At 38.9% G+C, this 21,461-nt stretch overlaps 1 protein-coding gene across 7 annotated transcripts in view; it reads right to left on the bottom strand.

Annotated features, from left to right (window-relative positions):
• Nucleotides 1-21,182, bottom strand: part of st18 (ST18 C2H2C-type zinc finger transcription factor) — a gene marked incomplete at its 5' end in the record, with an annotated part of 41,256 nt that extends 20,074 nt beyond the window's left edge. For 2 of the 7 annotated variants that reach the window (XM_082512129.1, XM_082512130.1), the window contains 3 exons: nucleotides 1,870-1,985; nucleotides 19,922-20,096; nucleotides 21,114-21,182. In XM_082512129.1, coding sequence (XP_082368255.1) covers nucleotides 1,870-1,985; nucleotides 19,922-20,096; nucleotides 21,114-21,167 — 345 coding nt within the window. Of the gene's footprint in view, nucleotides 1-1,869; nucleotides 1,986-7,706; nucleotides 7,796-7,880; nucleotides 8,044-12,099; nucleotides 12,323-19,921; nucleotides 20,097-21,113 lie in introns of those variants that run through there. The other 5 variants (XM_082512124.1, XM_082512125.1, XM_082512127.1 and 2 more) reach the window with 4 other exon arrangements.
• Nucleotides 21,183-21,461: the final 279 nt, after the last annotated feature.

Below are 21,461 nucleotides of genomic sequence, written 5' to 3'. Positions count from 1 at the left end.
AATAGATGGTAAGTATTGTGAGCCTAACCAGTAAAAACAATTTTGATATAAATAGTTTTAGTGGCTGTTTTGTATATTTAACTAGAGCTTCTTTTTCAATCAATCAGTTTCACGTATAGAAGTCTGAGTCTGTTTGTGAGCGCTGCTCCGAAATGGAGACACACAGGCATTTCTGACGCACTGTTAGCAGTCGTCGTGACACAGTACAGTTTGTATCAAATCCATATAACAAGGAGTGACACGTAACAATAAAACAAGGAAGGCCTTGTTAGGTATCTGTGGTTTCCTAACAGGTATTCCTGGCATGGCAACAACATGGGTAAACATGTGATGTGGAGTGTTTACAAAAGCAGAACAAATAGATACAATCAGGGTCAAATGGGAGCTTTTATTGACATCCCCTAAACAATCTGGCTAAAATCATTATGTAAGTTACCTTTTCATTTTTTTTCTCCTATGACAGTTCTTCTCGTTAGTGGATTATACATTTTACAGGGTGACTTGTGATGGTGTACAGGGTAATAATAATAATCTATATCAAACCTCCACATATGGCATTTATAAACAACATTTTGCACATTTATGTAATTTATCATTTATATTTGTCAGGAAGTACAGCCCCAAACCCTCTACACTCACAAAGACAGGCAGGTGTAATAATGTCTTGTCTGTACTGAGAGGAAAAGTCACAATTGTTCACAAACATCTTATGTTAGCAAACATAGACTGTCCTTAAAAATGTTAAAGGGACAGGTTAATATAAAATTTTACCGCTGGAATTTAAAATATGCATATTTTTACTGTATAATATTCTAATTCTAACATATTAACCACCGTAATTATCTGCTAAAAATCAAATTAATTGGTCAGTGATATTCAGTCGAACCAAGTTAAATAAATATAATTTGTTTAAGTTATTCTGCTGATCTTAAATTCATGAAAAAATCCACTTTGTAAAAATTGTAAAGTAGGTGGTGAGACTTTTTTTCAGATTTTCAAGGTGTGCAAGTCAGAAAAAGTTTAGATCACTGATCTAAATCTAAAAATAAAAATCTATAAAGAAAGATAAATATATAGAGAGTTATATCACACACACACGCACGCACGCACGCACGCACGCACACACACACACACACACACACACACACACACACACTCACACACACGCACACACACACACACACACACACACACACATATATATATTTTTTCTTTCTTTTTTTAATTTCTTCCAACTGTGCACACAATATAGAGGAATAAATGGGATTGCTGTAAATGCACTCAGATTAGAACAGAATATAGGAAAGAATAACGACAACAGTAAATTTTAAAGCTTAATAAGCTTTTACTGTATTTATATTTTGTCTATATGAAGTCACTGATTTATCTTTACTGATATATTTGTGAGTTCCACACCTACACACTAAAAAGCAGCACAAAAAGGAAAAGAGCAAGTGATCAACATTTTGCATACTTTAATGTTGGTGAAACACTAGTGTGTCTTTAAAGTCCTTGCACTGAAATAGTGCTGAGTAAATCTCTCTCTAAACTTTCTACTAGGCTACAAATCCAGTTGAGACAACCTGACATATAAAAGGCAATCATCACTTAACAAAAAGCGGATTCAGCAATAGCCTGTAAAGAGTATAGTATCTGCCAGCCACCCACAGCCCTGCATAAGTAAAAACCAATCTCACTTTATGATCACCGTGGTCAAAGGGGCAGTGGCACTCCACCACTTAGCATGCTACTTATCCAAAACACTGTTACACAAGCATTTATCCCTTTCTGTCCCTAACAAAACTTATTTTTTACTTTGTGTTTACACTCTAGGCTCTGTCTGTGCCACGTCTGTGACAGATTATTTACCTTTGATTGTAGTTTCCCAAGCGCTCTGTAGACTAAGATGCCAGATCCACACTGTTCACCCTGGTCGATGATTTCACGCTTGTTATCTTTCAGGAAATGATCATGTAATTCATTATCTATGAAGAAAAAATAAAGACATAAGTACAAGTTTAAAATCTTACCCCACAATCTGTAACTTTTTCACATATCCCAAAACCAACTTTTGGAGGGTTTGTATTCATAAATTTTTAAATTGTTGTGTGAACATGAACATGTATTCAGAAAACAGGTGGAAAGAGCATATTAACATCTCACATGGAATAAGGAACACGATGCAAATTGATTGCTTGACAGGGATCAAATTGCTTGCTTCTAATTAATACAAAACATCCAAGAGGGAAAACAAGGATGAACACAATGAGTACATTAAGCCTCTTCACTTCACAGATCTTATTATGGAATTATTTATTTCTGTTAGCTTTGAAAAAAAGAAAAAAACATCTTCTTAATTATAGCTCACAGAGCGTTTCCCCGGAAAAACAAAACTGGGGGAAAAAGTAGGGGGGTGGGGGTTATTCACTCAGTTTCATTAGCATATGAAAAAGACTCACTACTATTCGGGCTTGTTCGTCATCTGCTGAATCATATTTATGCCCCCCGCGCACACACACACACACACACACACACACACACACACACACACAGACACACACACACCCCAAGTCCAACATAAATAATGCTTCTCAGAGGATGGTTTCCCTGCGTCTAGGGCAGATTTCTCAGGGGGAAAGGAGGCAGCCTGATGCTGAGGGTCCATGAGATTTTCTATGTGTTAATCTGGCTGCTAGCTGTCCTTGAGCCCAGCCCATTCCCCCCTAACCCCATCTGCTAGCATTCCCACCACAGAGGAGAGAATGGGCTGCGACTGGGGATAGAAAAAGAGAGAGACCTTCCCAGTCCAGCAATCATGAATAACCATTGCCTCGCACCATTATCAGAGAGGCTGGATCCAAGCTGAGATGGTGGAGAGCAAATGTCTGTAAAACACCCCAACGCTCCTGACGTTACTCAAACCGCACTCTCGCATTTTGTTGTAAGTGATGCTATTATTATTATTTTCAAATAATGCCTTATTAATACTGTGCAGCTGCTGTGGATATTCATCACTGACCTTGAGTCTTTGTGTCCCCTTGTTCCCAGCTTATCTGTGCACTTGGGACGCTCTCGTGTAATTAACGCAGACATTATTGTGATGGAGTAAAAAAAAAAAAAAAAAAACTCTGAGCAGATACCTCATCTTGAAACCAATAAAGCGGGCCAGAGTAGCAAAGTAAGATTCTGGAGACCATAAAATTAATTACATTATTTACATTTCCTTTAGATAGGGGGGTACAGGCGAGATGATAGAGGCAAATGAGATTACACAAAATAAGATTTCAAAATGTCAGTGCTGCACACTCAACCAACCAACCAACTGTTATGATTAGATTACTCTTTTAATATAATTACTGTCTAAGGCTGTGCGTGTGTGGAAACAATGCATACATAAAACACAGGAGCAGCGTCTTAACTGATTCCCATCCTTTTCTCCGCGAGTCTTTTTCTCTTAACCTTTCTTCAACAGTATCATTTTGAATTATAGGGAACGGATGGGTGCTCTGTGCAAGGTCACTGTCTGGTGTGTACTCCCCCCCCCCTCCTCCCATCGCTCCCTGTTTTTGTTTCCTCTTCCAGAAGCACACTGAGTGAAGGGTTAAAACTGGAATGGATTTAATTATGGAATGAATGGAATTATAATGCGCCTGCAGCAAGTTTTCCTCCTTATTTATTAAAGCAGCTGATGGGCCAGGTTTGATGAGCCACTTCTGGCATAATTGAGTCATCACACAAAGAGGGTTCCTCGCATTCAGAGTGGTTTTATCAGCAGCAAACAGACCTGATTACTGGCAATTACACTCTGATCTAGGGGAAGGAGAAAAAAAGGGTAAATGTGCAGGGTAACTTCTGTGTTTATAGTTTACCCCGGGAATAATTTTCACATTAATTTTACATGCTAAGTGTTTTCTGTTTGTGTATAATAAAGAGTGAACGGCAGGCGATAGCACCTTTTACTTTCATATTTTCTTGTAATGAATTTCTGCGAGGAAATTGTGAACTGATCTCAGTTCATACTGACCCTATAGGAGGTTTGAGAACCAGCCAGACATACAGCCTGCCTAGCTGAAGCTAAAGGGTGAGCTACCTGCTTGGAAAGTGATCCCATCATCTCTGTAGAAGCAGGTAAAACTGTATGCACAGCTAAAATGACAGATTTTGTTGTTGTTGTTTTTTAATTATGTCAGATGGAAAATGGATAAACTTCTGTTCAAAGCGACTTTTTATGTCTTTTTGAGAGATTTCCATGAACACAAGAAAAAATATGTAATTTAGAAGGTGAAGTGATCATAATTTTTAGAAGTGCAATTTATAGGTTTGTTTTTTTTTAACATTTCACAATGTGTAATTGTCAGTTACCTTCATGGTAAAATTGACAGTTTATCAACACTTCACGGCGCTGGCAGATTTGCTCTGTTCATAATATTATTACATATTTTCACCTGAATCTAGGGACAAAAGAGGATGAACAGTCTTGCATTTCCCCTTATATTAACAAAAAAATATTTTGCACAACTCTACTTTAAGAGCTCAGAAAAAGAAAAGTATTAGGCTTTTTTACATGTGCAGTATGTATGTGCAAAAAAATACTGTATCTTAAAAAAGAAAGAATCTGCCAGCAATTTATGAGCATTCCTCTGTGTAATGGAGGTTTCTGGATTCATGCAGACACAGTCAAAATCTTGAAGTCAACTGCGATTTCAGATATAACAGCCTCACAGCTACCCTGACGGCCAAGCAAAGTGTTTGTGCCTTTTGCCAAAGAGTACTTTTATAGAGAAGCGTATTGGCATCTTATCACTTCTCCAAGACAGAGATGCTTCAATAAAAGAACACAGCTCACAGAATTCTTAACAGACAATTAGGAGCCTGGCTAGCCACTAACGCTTCAATGATTTGTTATGATGGCATAACTACAGGGGAAACTTGTTATTGGACAGAGTTAGCAAGAGTCCCATAAAAGAGTCAGATGGTGACACCTTTGCCGAGGTGATTTATGAATCTTGTAATCGCTTTCCAAAGTCATCCCAAAGCCTTCCCTCTAAATTGAGTTCATCTGGAGCCGGACCACACAGAAGCACCAAGTCCAGATTGTTTCTTCTGACATCAAAGAGCCAATTTTTGTTTTTGACCAAATTTCTGCTGCTTTTAGTTCCCTCATCGTATGAAAGGCTAGATGATATGCTATTTTATTTGTGAATTTCAATCCAATTACGGACACCAAAATATTGAGACAAATAAAATTAGTATCTCCTTTCACTGCACTATCCATCAATAGGATAATAAATGGAGCGGCAAACAATTCATCCATTGGCAAGTCTCCAGCCTGCCAAACCGCTCTCATGTTAGTTTGAATCTTTGAATTCTGTCATGTACATGGTTTTTCAAACCTGTCTAATTTGGGGACAGGTGTTTGGGGAGAGAGAAGTTCCAGCCCCGGTGTAACAATGAGCAGAGTAATCCTGCTCATTGTTCCTGCCCAAGGAGCCCCTTTCATGAAGGAGGTTGCATGAATGCTACCAGGTGGTCTGCAATTTGGAGAAACGTAGTAACCGTTCCAGCTAATCCCCCGTCACAAAAGGCAGGTCTCGGGCGCTCTGGGCCTCTCCGGGGCAGAGGGAAAAGTTTACCTTGAACACATAGTGTCTGAAAGGAGTCAGGACTCGAGCAGTGATTCCTAATCAGATTGCGCTCAAGTGAACAGCTCGCATGGCAGCTGTAGTTTTCCCAGGGTTAATTACCTTTCACTGCTCTCTCTAAATGAGTCAGCTGTTCCTGTCATTAAACAACTCCACTCTATCTCTGCTCCTCTGTCCTCCTCACACATGTGCACAAGTGCACACGGGTGTGCACGGTCACGCACACACTGACACTGCGCCACACGCACACGGACATGCCCCTTTGTTTTTCTTACCCATTATATTTAGTGCATTGTGTACGGTGATCAAAGAGCGTTAAAACATTATTTAGATATTAAAGTGACTTTGGTCGAACTGCAAGTCAGTCGTGGCCACAGAAATGGAGGTTGCTGTATTTTTATTTATGCTATGGATGTTTATGCAGATAGAAGGCAGTAGTCCCAACACACCTCCCCTACCCTGCTGAGGAAAAATAAGACCAATCTGTCAAGGTCTTATTCTAAACAGACCCTTTAGTATTAATTGAGCACATATAGGAAGCAAACATGGTCACATATGCGCACACACAAACACGAGCATACGTACATACACAGAAACATGCGGATACACATACATGCACACACAGAGACAGAGTCCAGCTCTGTAATAGTTGTGCTGTCATCAATTCTGAACAATCTGTCTACTCACTGGGCTCAGTGGCTCAGGATGTTGGGGGAGTTTTAAGTGATTTTTGCCACTGTATGGTAAAATCCCTCGGCCACCTGGATTACAAACTCTAGTCCTTTAACTCATGCCAGTATAAATCCGTGTTAACTCGGATTTACCTCTGGCATATGAATTCTCAATCTGCGTAAGCTTTGTTTGGAATGAGTCGAACATAAGTATTTCATGCAGTAAGGATGCCCAGTGGTGAATTCCTATTTCTGTGAAACACACACTGGGACACAGTTCAGGACTAAATCAGTCATCAGAACAACTAGAAAAGCCTGAAGCTGTGCTTTAGTACGGTCAAAAGGTGAGACCCGTATGGCCGCTCGCATCCAGGTGGAAGTGTGCAGTGCTGCACTGTGAAATCCACATAACCATGGTGAGAGATATAAACTCAGAGCTGTACACTGTGGTCAAGAGTTTAATCAGATTCCTCACTCCAAGCTTTTGCTTTGCTTATTGTCAGGCAAACATTATTTGCTCAGTTGTTCAAACACAAGTCCTGGTCTGCTACCAAAGCGATCATGATAAAATAAAATATGGCATGAGCAGCCTGGAGGATCTAAATTAAGTATTATCCAATATCCATACAATCTCTCGCACTCACACACACACACAGACTTCTGGGATAGCAGAGTTAAGCCAGACTATTTTGTACTTAAAAGGTTAGCAGGGCTGTTTTGTGAGTTTGATCCACGCTTGCCAAATCAGCAGATGGTCCATGAATATGATTATATGCATCAATAAAAGGAGTAATCTTTAACAAAATGTAAATTTGACTTAAGTCCAGGGTTTAATATACAAGATGGACTTTCACCCACTTCCCAGCCTGACAGAAGAGCACGATAAGCTAATGCACTTCAAATTTCGTATTACAGCAGCCACTACTGACGCTGCCTGCTACTATTGTGAAGATCAAAATAAGGAGTCGGAGGAAAGGTAAACGATATCTGCACGGCGCTCAGATGTGCGTGTTTGCACTGAAACGTCCGTTCACTTTGAACGAGCTAAGCAGTAAAGCAGTCGATACCAACCGAGCCTCTCTCGTGCTGTCCTGCCTCTTTTTTACGTTAAACACTCAATGCATTTTAGGCAAAACCGAGCAAAACAACAACATTAAGATATCTGACCATCGCAAAAATAAATGAACCATTATATGTATAAACATCTCTGATGACTGAGAACCTTCACAAATATAAACATCTCTATTTTTTCGTGAATAACAACCAAGTCATAGCTCCGATGTAAACTAACATAAAGTTCAAGCAGCCTTGTGGCGAATGGAAAGAGACGAAAAAAAAGTTTGAGCAGGAATTGAGAAGTTAAGAATGGTGAAGTGAAATGTGGTGATCTTACTCTGAGCCACATAAAACAGCATCACTGTTATTGACCCGGCCATGAATCTACTTATCTGAGCCCGAGGCTTACACAGCACATCGCATCCTCACACAGCCACAATCACTTGTCTTCTGCATCTAAATGCACTCGTGTTAACATGTCCGACAGGGCAGAATCGCGAGCTCGACTTACCATGCCCCCTTTAGCCTTTGTTTTGCATCTCTCGGGGACATCGGGGAGGTAGACGGAGCAGAAGGATACCGAGGTGGGGTACAGGGTAGTCCAGAGTCTCGCTGCTGAGGAGAGTGTGTTTGGTTGGGGTTTGTGTGTGTGTATGTGTGTGTGTTGTGTGTGCGTGCGTGTGTGCAGGGACACTGTGATATTCACCCGAAACGCTAAGCTTTTTTCCCCCCTCTTTTTTTGTAGCCTTTGTGTCATTCACTTAACAACCAATCTCATTAGCTGCTGGGCTACAATGGTCTGAATTATTTTCTGTATAAATACACCACATGGTGATCTTCAAGGTAAGACCTCTGAAGGTCTTTTTCTAAACCAAAGAAAGGTAGATAGCCCATAAATAAATAAATAAATACAAAAATATATAAAATAATTAATAAAATGGGGAAAAAATGGATAATAAAAATAAACTGAAATAATTAAACGCAAGAGTCATTTAGAGTGGTTTTACTGTAACAAAAGTGAATGATGATACTTGACGGTATACATACAGTATGCATTAGAATTTGTGCTCCAACTTAAAGGGGGGAAAAAAACTTAAGAGGACTGTCGAGATTAATTATATGACCATAGTTGAATAAAAAAGAAATAGATGTCTTAAAACTGGGTACAGCTTTAGTTATTTAACACTTCGCTTGCTGGTGTGTTGTTGCCGAACCCTGAATGCATGTAAAATGTAACTATTGTAAGTACTTGAAGTCATGACAGCTGTCTATAAGCATCAGGGACATGTCTATTGGCCAACTTGACCCTTGTTAGAAAACAAAACAAATACAAAAAAGAGAATACTGCAGCCTGGGACTGCCGAGCCGGGTCACTGGAGATTTTCCAGACAAACGCCGCACAGGGGAGGGGAGGGGAGGGGAGGAAGAATAAAAAGGACAGGCTCAGAATCTCATTTTAACAGACCGCACACAATCTGGGCTCCCACAGAACTATCTCTGCCTGACCGCTTTCTATTTATCCCTTATCAGTGTTTACCAACCGCTAGTTTTCTTTCATTCACACTGTGAGGCAGTTCTCTTACTATCAGTCAACAGCTGACACCGTGGAACAGCCTCAAAGGCAAGAGGAAGGGATCAAAACTAAACCAAAGCTGTTTAAACAATACAACAGAGGAAATAAATTCATAAATCCTAATTCTTCCCAACCCACAAGGGTATAAGCAGATCCTTTATAGTTAGGCCAACAAACAAAACCACAGCCAATGAGGTACATTACAATCAAGGTAAATTCTGAAATATATTTAGAAGGGAAAAAAAAAGAAGGAAAGAAAGGCATTTAAAAAAAATCCCATGTAGTAATAATTGGGAACATTTCATAGTCTTGCCCCTGTCAGGCAAATATATGTATTCACTTAAACCTCCTTTTTTTCTCTTGTCTTTTATTGTCTTTTCAGGAAAATCCCACCTGATTCAACATTAACGTTTTTAGATCATTTTATTGTATGCTACCAACAAGCTTAAAAACATGTGTGACATTATAAGCAGCTCCAAATATTTTATTAAGATTTGGAATAAATGCCCAGTTACAGTGCTTTGGTTAGAATCATTCCACTTTTAAAGCACCAATCAGTAAAAATACAGCTCAAACCTGTTTTAATTTATATAACATAAATTGCCTTTATCAGTAATTATGCACAACTCATTAAATATTATAATATTGACTTTATTACTGGCTCAATTTGAATCAATGCAATATCACCTCTTTTAATTTAAGGGACATATTTCCACTGTGACAAACTGTGGCTTTTTACATTTATAAAAGAGCATATTTAAACAATACTTTCAGACTGCAGGCAAATTATATTCAAATGTTCAGAGAAATAAATAATAATATTGAAAGGTACTGTTAACACTGTTGCTTTACATTTTTCTCCAGCAGGACAAACAAACATCACTGTTTTTTTCTGGAATACTCTTCAAAAGTTAAGTAATTAATTACATTTATCCTTTCACCAGCTGCTCAACAGCAGATGGATCATTTCTGAGACCTTGTTGAATTAAATCCACATAATTCATTTTCCTGGATTAACTAACTGAAAGTTTGAGCAGTGGAAAAACAGGTAACACATTGTGTATTCGTCTGAAATGTATTTTATACTTGACAATGTGAAGACCCGACGGCAATTTGTTTATAATTAAGACAAGCTCTTCGTGTTTTTTTTAAAGGAGGCCAGAAGTTAAATAACATTCATTTAGTTGTGTGCTAAATACATGAAAATAGGTACAAAACAAATTTGCCATCACGGTCATTTAAAGTGTATTTCAGCTATGTGAATGGGTTTGTGAATCCAGTTTTGTTGAGCAGCAGGTACCATGGACAGTTCCTGGAGGCAAACAGAGGTTACGTTAATGTGTTGTGTAGCAACTAACTTCCCTGTGCTTTGAAGAGGAGGGTGTGGAGCAGAGAGGAATAATGCCTCTTACTTATCACTGCTTTAGCACACAGCCCTACCACAGACTCTGCTGCTTTTATAATTAAAACAAAGTGTGGAGGTGCAACTTTGTAACTTCGCTCTCCTCATATGTTTTAATCTCTGTATAACGGGGCAAACTTTTCAAAGGATTACTCAGATGTGTTACACAATACTGTATCATCTGATGTCTTTTTCATGTTTATTAAGAGATGAGTGCTGCCTGTCATGAGATGATGACAAAACTTATGATCAAATGGAGACAAACAGGCACAATGACAAGTGGCATTTAATATATTTTACCACTGAGTCATATCAGTGGGAATTCTTCTAATGTAACAATGACAGAAAGAATCATTTCCCTCACAAAAATAAAAATCACTGGCAAATATAAGAGATTTAGTTTACATTTATATAAGTTGTATAGAAATACTGAAGTATTTAGCTTATATCATTTAGATTTTTTTTTGCTGAAAAAAAGAGAAATAATATTCACGTTTTAATAATTCATACACTAATCTACTCTTGACTCTCATTTAAAAGAAAATGCTCCTTAAATTAAAAAAAATAAAAAAAAAATAAAAAAACAGGGATCAGCTTGAAGATGGGTCATACAAGCAGATTCTGAGGCATTAGTGTGCTCCAACTTACTAGTAAATGATGAACTTTTCCAACCAGCATCCATCCTCTTAAATCAATAGTTGCTCTGGAGACTGTTGAGTGCTTTGACCCCTTACAATTTGGTCAAAGCTAAGTCTTGCCCACGTCTACCACAAAAGTTCGCTAGTGGACTGTGTTACTGTCTCACTACATTTGGCATTAGCATATAGTTTTGTAACTTTGCCACAGTTATGATGCAAATGATAACATAAATTCAAAACAGACTGTAGCGCTTCGGCCCTGTGAATTTGTCTAAATCTGAGATTTGTCCTCAGACAATAACACAAAAGCTGATTTGTGGATTTTTTTTTTTTTTGTCAAACTATGATCACTATTAACATATCTTTTTCAGACTTGTAATACAAATTACAGAAAGCCAGGACAGGATGCAATAAAATACTTGACTGACTGCTCAAACACGTTATTGGAACACAGAGTCAATGTTTAAGTGCATTAGGCTCAGTGGTCTTGTATGTACAGCTGTCACTGTCAAAGCCACAGGCAACCTGACAATGCTTTGTCTCTACACACAATACGAACATGTGTTATTCCTAAGACAAGCTTATACTCTACACAAATGCTGTGAACTTAATCTAGGTAGACAGTATCTCATGCTATCTGGATGATCAAAAATAGGTCATGCCTCTCAAAAAGCAGTTTGAGCCATTTAATCTCCTCTCAAACTGTCTGAAACCTGGACAGAAGCTGCGCTCGCTTTCCAGCAAAGATTTTAAGAACACTGATTTGTATCAGGAAAGCAGTGTTCATGTTCATCTGTGCAACATTTTCTACAACAAACACTCCCTGACACAGTTAAAAACAACTGCCAGCACAATTCTTTTTCACATAGTCATGCAAATTCTGGACGAGGCGAGTTCCGCAGCCGAGTAAAAAAAATCAAAATTCAAAAATCTAAGTGTAAATCTAAATAAGTTTCTAACACTTGTGCGTTTCAGCTGCTGCTTTGGATCGCACAGGACAGCATCTAACAGCGTGAGCTAAAAGCCTTGTCGTTCACATTTGCGATACAGCATATCACTGATGACAAATGCTGACCAAACTGACAGTATATTAAATAAAAAGAACTTTGACACCAACCTAGTGCTGTGATCCAAAAAGTTTGATTTTCTCCCAGTCTCTTGATAGCTTAGCTGGTGCTGTGGCTTTGAAAGGTAGTCCCCAGGAATATGACATACTGTGCCTTTGACAGCCTCGAGATAAGCACCTGCGTTCGGGTCCCTTTTTACGTCACACCTCCCCATTCACAGCCCTTCAACATGATGCACATTTGCACATCAACAGCCACCAACCCCCCTCCTCGCTCTACTCCCACATCCGCAAAACACACAAACAGGCACACAAGAAGGCAGATGCGCGCACTGGGCTCTACTCATGCGCGCGTACTCTCACACAGACACACACGCAGGCACCACAGATTTGTGTGCGCTTACTGAGGATGCAGCCTACATGCAGGCAAACACACATGTGGACACATATACACTCACGGTGCACTCACAGATGATTTATTCCTTTTTCTTTTTTTTAACTCCTTCATCCAGACTTATTCATATATTGATCCTCGTTTTATGTGTTTAAAAAAACAAAAAACTTTCCCTTGGTTTGTCATAAGACCAGGGCATATGCCCTCCCAAGCTCCTCATACATCACTCATCATGCAAATGAGAGGGAATGTCACTCCTCAGCAGCAGATGGCCAGGGATGATAACAATGGCTGAACAGACCAGTTTCAATGTCTGCGACTTTATCGCTACGGCAACAACAAAAATAGATGATATGAAATCCTTGTCTGTTAATTTGATTCTCCTCCTTTTTAGTGTTTGTACCTGTCAGCCTGTTTCGTTTCTCTTGGACCATTTCAATGTAAAAGCTTTGTCTGAGGTTTTTCTGTCATCAGAAGTCTGCCTATCACTAAAAGGCACAGACCTGGAAATGATTTTTGGTGACTACGGAAAGCTGCTGCCTAGCAGTTATTCAAGTAATTAGGTGTAATTCCTCCCTGTAGTCCATGTTAGCCTCCTGAGTTAGCTCATACGTTCGACAGGCCTGGATAGAGACAGGGAAGAATAAAAGAAGAAAGGGGCCCCGAGAAATCACAAATGCAGCTTTTCAAACCACCACCACCACCCCCCAGCCAAAGTGATGTCACCCTGCATCCTGCTGACTCCTGTTCATACAAGCCCCCATAGCAGAGAGTAAACAGTGGAAGCATTTAGCAAACAGGGCCAGATTACAATGACAAAGGCAACCACACTTCTGGGTGGAGCCTGGGGCGAGGGGGGCAAAAGAGGGGGGTGGGTTGGTGAGGCTCAGGATTTAAAATAAGTGATACCCATGAGGGGGCCCCCCCTCAAGATCCAAGCCTAGCCCTTCCCCAGCTGATGGTAGGGGCCACCCAAACACGCTTATCTGATGGTGATGTCCCCCCAGTCCCCGGGGACTGACGTGTGAACACAATATGTAATAATAATGAATTTTCAGTTCTTTTTCCTGTGATTTGTGCATTTGGTTATGCAAGGCTGGGGACTTGAGGATGGAGAATATCATTACTTAAGGTTTGGCAGTTGATCATCACCTTGTTTAATGCCTCATTTGAAAGTCTAATTTCTAACTGTCTTCAAGAGCCAATTCATGGTACACTGTGAAAGAGACATACAAAGAGAGCAGACATGCTCTGTTTTACCCTCTTTTTTCCACAATTTGTACCTGATAATCGTACAAATATATGAAAGTAAAGGATCATCTATGTAAGCATCTCATCACATGGCATGTTCTCTCATTCCTGATGTAGACAATCTCACTGTGAGGCCATGGCAAGCTTGTTCTAAGGGATGATTATTTCATGTCCACGACCAGACATCAGCTTTGTTTGAAGAAAACACAAAAACAATCAACTCGTGTTAAGCAGTCCCGGCAAATTGTGAGAGCATATTGAAGACTGCGCAACAACACCATTTACGAAAATGTAACATTTTCTTTTGCCCATAACATCTGTTCGGATCTCGAAAAAGAGAGAACTCATTCAGAGGCAACATGCAACATAAACTAGTGTTTTGTCAAGCTATTTCATCAACTGAAAATGTGGGCATAACTGGAGAGAGCTGATGGAGAAATGAAAGAGGAGTGGGTTGGACAAAATTACATGTCAAACAAGGGTTCACATTTAAAAAGTCCTGCTCATATTTGTAGAAAGTGTTTGATTGCATTTAGAAAGGTATTACAATGGGTCACATCTGTGTCTAAAAGCTTTTTGCATTCTGCTGCAAATTATGTAAGCAAAGTGAAGTGTCACAGCACCCTGTTGTTTTGAGCACTATACCTTCCTCCTGTGAAACCTACACAAATATGTTTAACTGAATTCTTCTAATGTACTGCAGGATCAAAATGTCAGCGGTATAACTTCAACAAACCCCCTCACTCAACACCCCGCCCTGTAATTTCAACAAAGCAACACGACTAATTTTGCGTGGCAGCCCGTACAGCCAAACAACAATGCATATTCACTGTCCCATTGAATGTGATAGACACGTAGAAATCTATATTGAACTGTGGTTAATTTCGGCTGTAATGCTTCAAGCTCGGTCTAAAATGACACAAATGGTATTTCTTGGTGGTACTGAACCCTCATTGTGCAACCACTTGATGCCGCTTGTTCATCGCCACAAAGTCACATAAAAGGACTGAATTAAATTTTAAATAAATTATTTGCATATGCAAATATGGGTAACCAAACATAAGTACATGTTGTTGATATGGCTCCAGGATGTAGAACTATCTTTATGTTAATGTCAACAGACAGGGAATATTCTTTTGAAAATACAGTGCATTTTTCATGGGGATCATTATCTACACTGCATGTCAGTGTGTCTCAGTTAAAGGAAATGATTAGATTACTTCCCAGCAATCCCCTTTTGGGCGATTTATGTGTGACCGTGGGCAACCTTACAATATGTTTATTCAGTGTCCTTTGAAGAGACTTCAATAACATTTGGAATGTTTTGTGAACAAATGTAGGTTGGTTTTATTTATCTCTTCATTGAACCAATGCCTTTGGAGCTACTGTAGGGCCACGGTTATATTTGAGTTTGAAAAAGTTTCTCCAAACTTGATAAATCCTCCTCTAGTAGGGTGTGAAATACTCTTTTTAATGAACTAATACAAATTACTCTGTAGCCAAATTTCTGTTTTTTAAAAAAGAAACAGGTGACCAAACTTTTGAGGTGAAAAGGGTTATAGGTGAGCTTGTATGTCACTTGCAAATGTTTACTGAAACTACATAGGAAGAAATGTTGTTTAACATAATTACAGTGGCATTAGCATCCATACATCCAGTACATTCAAAATGAAAAGGAGCTTTTATTATTAGCTTTGCATTTATCTGACTGATGAATTAACCAAAGAGCCAAACTTTAAGGTTTGTATGGCAGAAAAGCTGCACACGGGATCATAAAATCCAGAAACCACGGTGATTATTAAGACTGCATCACAATTCTAATTGATTCCATTTTATTTTATGTTTTATATGGCATAGCTCACAATTTGCTATTTACCAAGACGTTTTACCATTGTAAGCTTAAGCCCAAACAATGTAAAAGTGAGAACACAAAGAGTCCACAATTATCTATATAATGTATTTAGCAATTTCAGTGAAAAGCCTCATTAGTCAGCGATTGTTTGTCCTCTTTCTCTTTTTCCCATGTTGATCAGATTTTACAAAACGGGGCAGGTAATCAAGCAAACATTATTTTCACATCTATAAAGTGCAGTCATAGAAACAAAATAATAACAAAATAAGAGTTTGGTTTAAATATATTTACATCTATAAGTATCAGTGGCAACAATCACAACTGGTTCTTACATTTACCAGCCTAAACTGAGAGTGTCTGATTGGTTACATTTAATAAATCAGCACTTGATTGGTCAGTCGATGTCTTCTTTTTCAAAGGCCTGTAGACTCACTTTGTTGTGTCATTGAGAGGTTAGGTCCAGATATGAGTGCCCATCTTTTTCACTCAGGCAGGCAGACAATGAAGCAGACACGCCTATAAATGGCGAGATAGGAGCTTGGATGTTCAGCCAAAAACGAGCATCTACACAATGGTAACAGGTGTGTATAATGCATGCTTTGATAATGACCTTGGTGGCTGTAATAGTATGTCTAGACACAACTAACAAGAGGCATTTGTGTCTGGTCTCAGAAGTCCTAGAGGTGCTCCGTAGCAAGATCCTAAGGATAAGATATTCATTAGAGATTGTTGGTCATTAAAACTAAAGGAAAAATGTGTCAGATGTATGTAGGCTACTAAAATAAAAGATTTTTTTCCATGACACTGGAAAAATTAGGTATCAGAAAAGTTTACTTTATCACTCAACAAAATATTTGCAGGGCTGTTTGCATAATAAGCTAAAATCATCTTGAGTATTCAGAGATATGCACTTGAATAAATAGAAAAAAAAACTCCATTAATGTGGATGGCTTGCAATTTTTGATTGCGCCAGATACAGGAAGCTTGCTGACATGAACGAAAATGCAAATGCCCTTTGAGCAAAACAAAGAAATTGATTATGAAGTAAGTTTCTACAGCACAAGTAGCTGGCTTTGAGTGATTAATGGGGGTGGGTCATTGATTTCCTTTTGTTTAGATCTTGGTTAACTTTCTGGAGACACAATTATAATTTGTTTCCAAACAATAAATCCAATCTAGCTTGAGCAAATTAAATTTCCCTATGGCCTCTTCTGCGTCATTTTACATCTGAAATGGATTGTTATCAAAAGGCATTGCATGTAAATGTCTGCTGTTTCTGTTTATATTTGCTACATTTTTGATTAGATATTGTTTTTCTCGGTATACTGGAAGGTGAGCACTTCCTAAGATTAGAAAGAGCTGTTTACAGAGATCTGCATGACTTGTCAGCTACAGTGCCAGGGGTTAATCCCCCAGTTCTCTCTTCAGTAGCTGTTTGTAACACATATCAAGATTTCTGATATCAAATCTATCTAAGTTGTAAGAGAAATGTTGTTCATCTGTTGTCTGAAACATGCTAAAACGTTTTGTATTCACTGAATGAGCACACTTATATTAGCTTTGCTAAAGGTTGGGGAAATATGTTTGAGATATTGCGGCACAATTTACTTGCAGCATATTTACAAGTCAAATTGGAGTGTTACTGACTACTTTATTTAAAGGCTTTTGCCATATTCTTCAGCTTTACAACTTTGAAAACTTCCACAGATCCAGACATTTATACTTCCTGATTTCTCGCATCATCTCTCCAAGATAGTGATAATACGATTTCTGTGTTTTTCGCTGTTGAGAAACAAACTGGATTATGAACAGATCACTACATAAACAGCTTTCTAAAAGGAGGCAGCTATTTTAAAAAAGGCTGAAGAAATGCAAAGAGGGATTTAAATTTTAATTTGAATTTATTCCAGCAAGTGAAAGGTTCTTTTGAGAGGGGATTTCAGCAAAGATGATGGTATTTAAAAGTGATAAACAAGCATCTAAACCTCCAGTGGAAAACAGTCATTCTGCTTCTTTCTAGTGTAGGGGAGGAATTGGGCTTGCTATGGTCACATCCAAAAAATAAGAATAAGTAATAGTAGTAATTAAAATGTAAATAAATGGGATCCGTGGAGATATTTCAACTGATTTCTCTCATAAATTGTGCAATTAACATTTTGTCTTGACACACCTTGCGACTCCGGATGTAAAGCTATATGTCCTCAGGTGCAAATTCATGTTCTCCGTGTACTTGGCATCGCATACTTTTTACTGTATTGGATGCTTAAAAAATCGTTCACACTTATCACATGAAATTTAAATCCTGTGCCTCAACATGACAGAGGAACACCAGGCAAAGTTCAAATATAAATGCTTTACAAATTAGAATTTGCTTTTAATTAAGGATTGTGGCTGTGCGGTTTGAGGCAGTATCTGAAAAAAATCTAGGGATATTTTTTTCTTCTTCTTTTTTTGGTGAATGACTCACTCTGGGCAGTGACATATCACATTTGGCTGACAAAGAATGATTAACCAAGGCTGTCATCTATTATATATATAATATATGGATTATAATGCTGTGACTGGATTTCAAGTGTTTCTATTCTCTACCGGATGACCACTAAACTTAAGCACAGAAACCTATGCCACACAAGAAAGACAAAGAGTTACATCATTTTGTTGAAGAGTTAATCCGATCACGGACAGTGTGTGTGCATTTGCTATCTTCGGAAAATGCCAGCAAAGGCGCTAAGTAAACCTATTTTACAAGACTCCCTCACAAGGATACAGTGCCAGTATCGGGATAAAATTTCACACAGCGGCATGGCTCAGTCACATAACCTAAGCAGGCTTAGGAAAAATGGAACACTACAAAGTATTGCACTTTCTTCTGCTCGTATGTCTGTTGCAGAATACAAAATGCTCAGATGCATGATGTGAGTTTGAGCATGAAAGCCAAAGAGAACTAATGGCTGAATAGCATGTAGATACTGTTGTTAATGCTCCGAGTTGTTTAAAATGGTAGATTATGGAAGTGTGCACCTGGCATTCTGCAGGCTAGCCTGGCAACACTCCTCCCTTATAATTATAATGAACACACTGTAATTCAGGGTTGAGGCTGAAATACGAATGATGTCCTCTGAGACAGCTTGTTTTAATGGTTATGCAGAAGAGTTCCTAGAAGTGCAGATGGCAGATGCAGTGCCTTTGAAGCTATTTACAGATTGTACACTACAAGGTATGGAAAGACCCATAGTGTGAAGCCATATTGCTTTTTTGTGCTCCTCAATTAGATATTGTGTTGGCTGTATACTAATAAAGCACTAATAAAAGCTTAAGATGTGATTTTGAATATTTAGAGCAATACTGATAGAGCACGTTAGATATCATGGCTACAAAAGCTTGGTAATGCCTGCACGGCCTGTGTGTTTCTTTCAAATTCTTAGTTTGACCACATAGGGGTGCATTTGCTCAAAACGTGGGTCCTCATGCAGTCCTTCATTACAGAGTTTTGGAAAGCTGGTATCTATTTTTTATTTTTTGGGTAGATGAAACTCCATAATACTGCATGTAAACACTCAGTGTATGGGAGATAATATGCTGCAATCAAGATAAGCGAAACCAAAAGAGCCCATATGGACACTTTCTGCTGTCCATTTAGACACTTTAACTTGAAAATATTGTCCACGTTTATAATTTTAACACAAATAATGACTGCCTATTTTAAAGTAAAATGTCGGTACCTGTTTGCATTGAAAATATTCAACCAGTGTATTTTCCCCCCCCATGTAGCCCATACTTAATGTATCTCTCTCCCTGGCACAGTCCCAATCCTTTATAAAAGAGTGTGGAGCTTTTGAATCAGTCCACTGCTGTGATACAAGAGCAGGTATTGAAACAACAAAAATGTTAACTCCAAGAAAAAGTTTTGCCGCATTAAAGTCACACAGGAGCCGCATTAGCATGTGAAAAGAATAAACAGGAGCATTCTCAGTTACACACTCCACCTGGCTGCTAACCAGCGTCCTTGTCAGAAGTCCACCCACCGCACTGGCTAACACTGAAAGACCTCCTGGGGACCGCAGTGACCATTCACTCGGTTCTCTCTTTTTCCCATGCACCTGTGACTGTTTTTGTGTTTGCTATTTTTTGCTTTGTCTTTTTCTGGCAACACTGTATCATCGGAGACACACTTTCCCTCAAAAGGAATTCTCTTGCCCAACAATGTGGTTTGTTTGTTCACCGGATATGGCAGGCCAGAGAGTCAAATGAAAAAAAAAAACACACACAAAAAAACCCAAGTCACTGCAGTAATAATTAAAATTGCCACAAGAAAAACAAGTGGATAGACACATTAGTATGAATAGACTAGAAATAAGAAAATAGTGTACTTTTACCAACTGGTTTCTTGCCGAGTTGGGGGGCTTCACAGGTGCAGTTGGAAAGGCTCTTCTCCTTACTCTCCTCGGACGGCTCATCCGGCTTCTCCATGGTCCTGGACCTTAGAGAGCTGCTTTTCCATTTTCCAAAGGACTTTGCCACAATCGCTTTGTCCGCTCCTTTCATTGTTTTCTGTAAAACACATTTACAGCATGACTTCCCAGGTTTATCCCTCTTGTGAGCCATCTGCCCCCTTTTTTGGCTCTCAATAAACCTGGGCTCATCTTTTCCAAACCCAAAGTAAGAGAGAATTAGGGCATTGTGTGCATATGCATTCTCTTAAGCATTCCAGAAAATTTCCTGATTGCCCTGGCATCTTTTGTAGAGAGAGCGCTTGGACATTGTTTTTCTCCTGACATTTTGCAATCCTGTGTGGAGAGAGTCGTACTGATTGAAACAGTATAAAACAATACTTTGCAAAGTACCCACACAGTAAACAGTAGATGGAAGCTGAAAAAAAAACCAAACAAACATGTTTTCATATTTAATCCAACTTAAAGGAAATAAAAATAGCACATTATGCCCTAATTGAGTGCTGTACAGTCCACAAATACTATTACAAGGCCGATCAGGATTAGCAGTGGAACATACCTAGTTATCTATTTCTGAGTGCCAAGACTGCTAGCAGTGGGCAACTAAATTTCAAAAGCTGGCAAATCCAGTTGTCTCCTAAATACAGAAAGTACTTAAATCCAGAGCTAACAGAAGAAAAAGACGGATAAAGGGTGCTCTGCATATCACCGAAAAGCTTGTGCACTTTTCAGAATCACTGGCTAGGTTAAACAAATATGCTAAGTAGAGATCAAAACAATCCTTTGATCTGCAGCCTAGTTTCCAGAGGAATGGCTTGGCTGTTGTTGTAAATAACTTGTATAAATCTATATACCATTTGCCTTCAGGTAATATCAAAAGTGCCAGGGATTCACAGGCAAATACCTTGTGGTTAGGAAATAGATCAGATAAAAGCATATAAATATTTCAGCAACACTGCACTCTGTCATTTCCTGTATTACAGCAGAGCTTTTTTAACCCCATATGATCGTGTTACTTACTTTGTTCTATCACAGAGAAATGAGTGAGAAAATAAACTGCATACGAAAATGACTTTCTACTCCTTTCTATTTGATAGTTTTTAAAAAATGTTCCTACCTTCAGCATGCCATTCAGGTCAAACACAGTGTAAAACATTGTGCTAAACTTCATACAAAAGAGGCTTGAAGAATCAGAATGCAGAAGCTATGCAACTTGCTGACTAACTTTGCCCTGTGTTTTGATCGAGCACACAAAGAAAAACGCTGTCCATTCAAAACAGACAGCATAACTCTTTTCAGAGAGGGGGGACCGTGAACAAACGAGGCCATGTCCTGTGCTGCAGTCAGTTTCCCATCAGGCCTGCACAGTGCACGGTGAGGGCCACAGGGACTGGGACCGGCTGACACCACACTCACAGCCAACAGAACAACTTTTGTGCGCACTATCGTCCTTTGGAGACTTTTT

Source organism: Aulonocara stuartgranti (assembly GCF_965226115.1).
Source record: "Aulonocara stuartgranti genome assembly, chromosome: 18".
Taxonomy (NCBI): Eukaryota; Metazoa; Chordata; class Actinopteri; order Cichliformes; family Cichlidae; genus Aulonocara; species Aulonocara stuartgranti.
The sequence above is the reverse complement of the archived record's forward strand: the minus strand, read 5'-3'. Positions and strand labels throughout refer to the sequence as shown.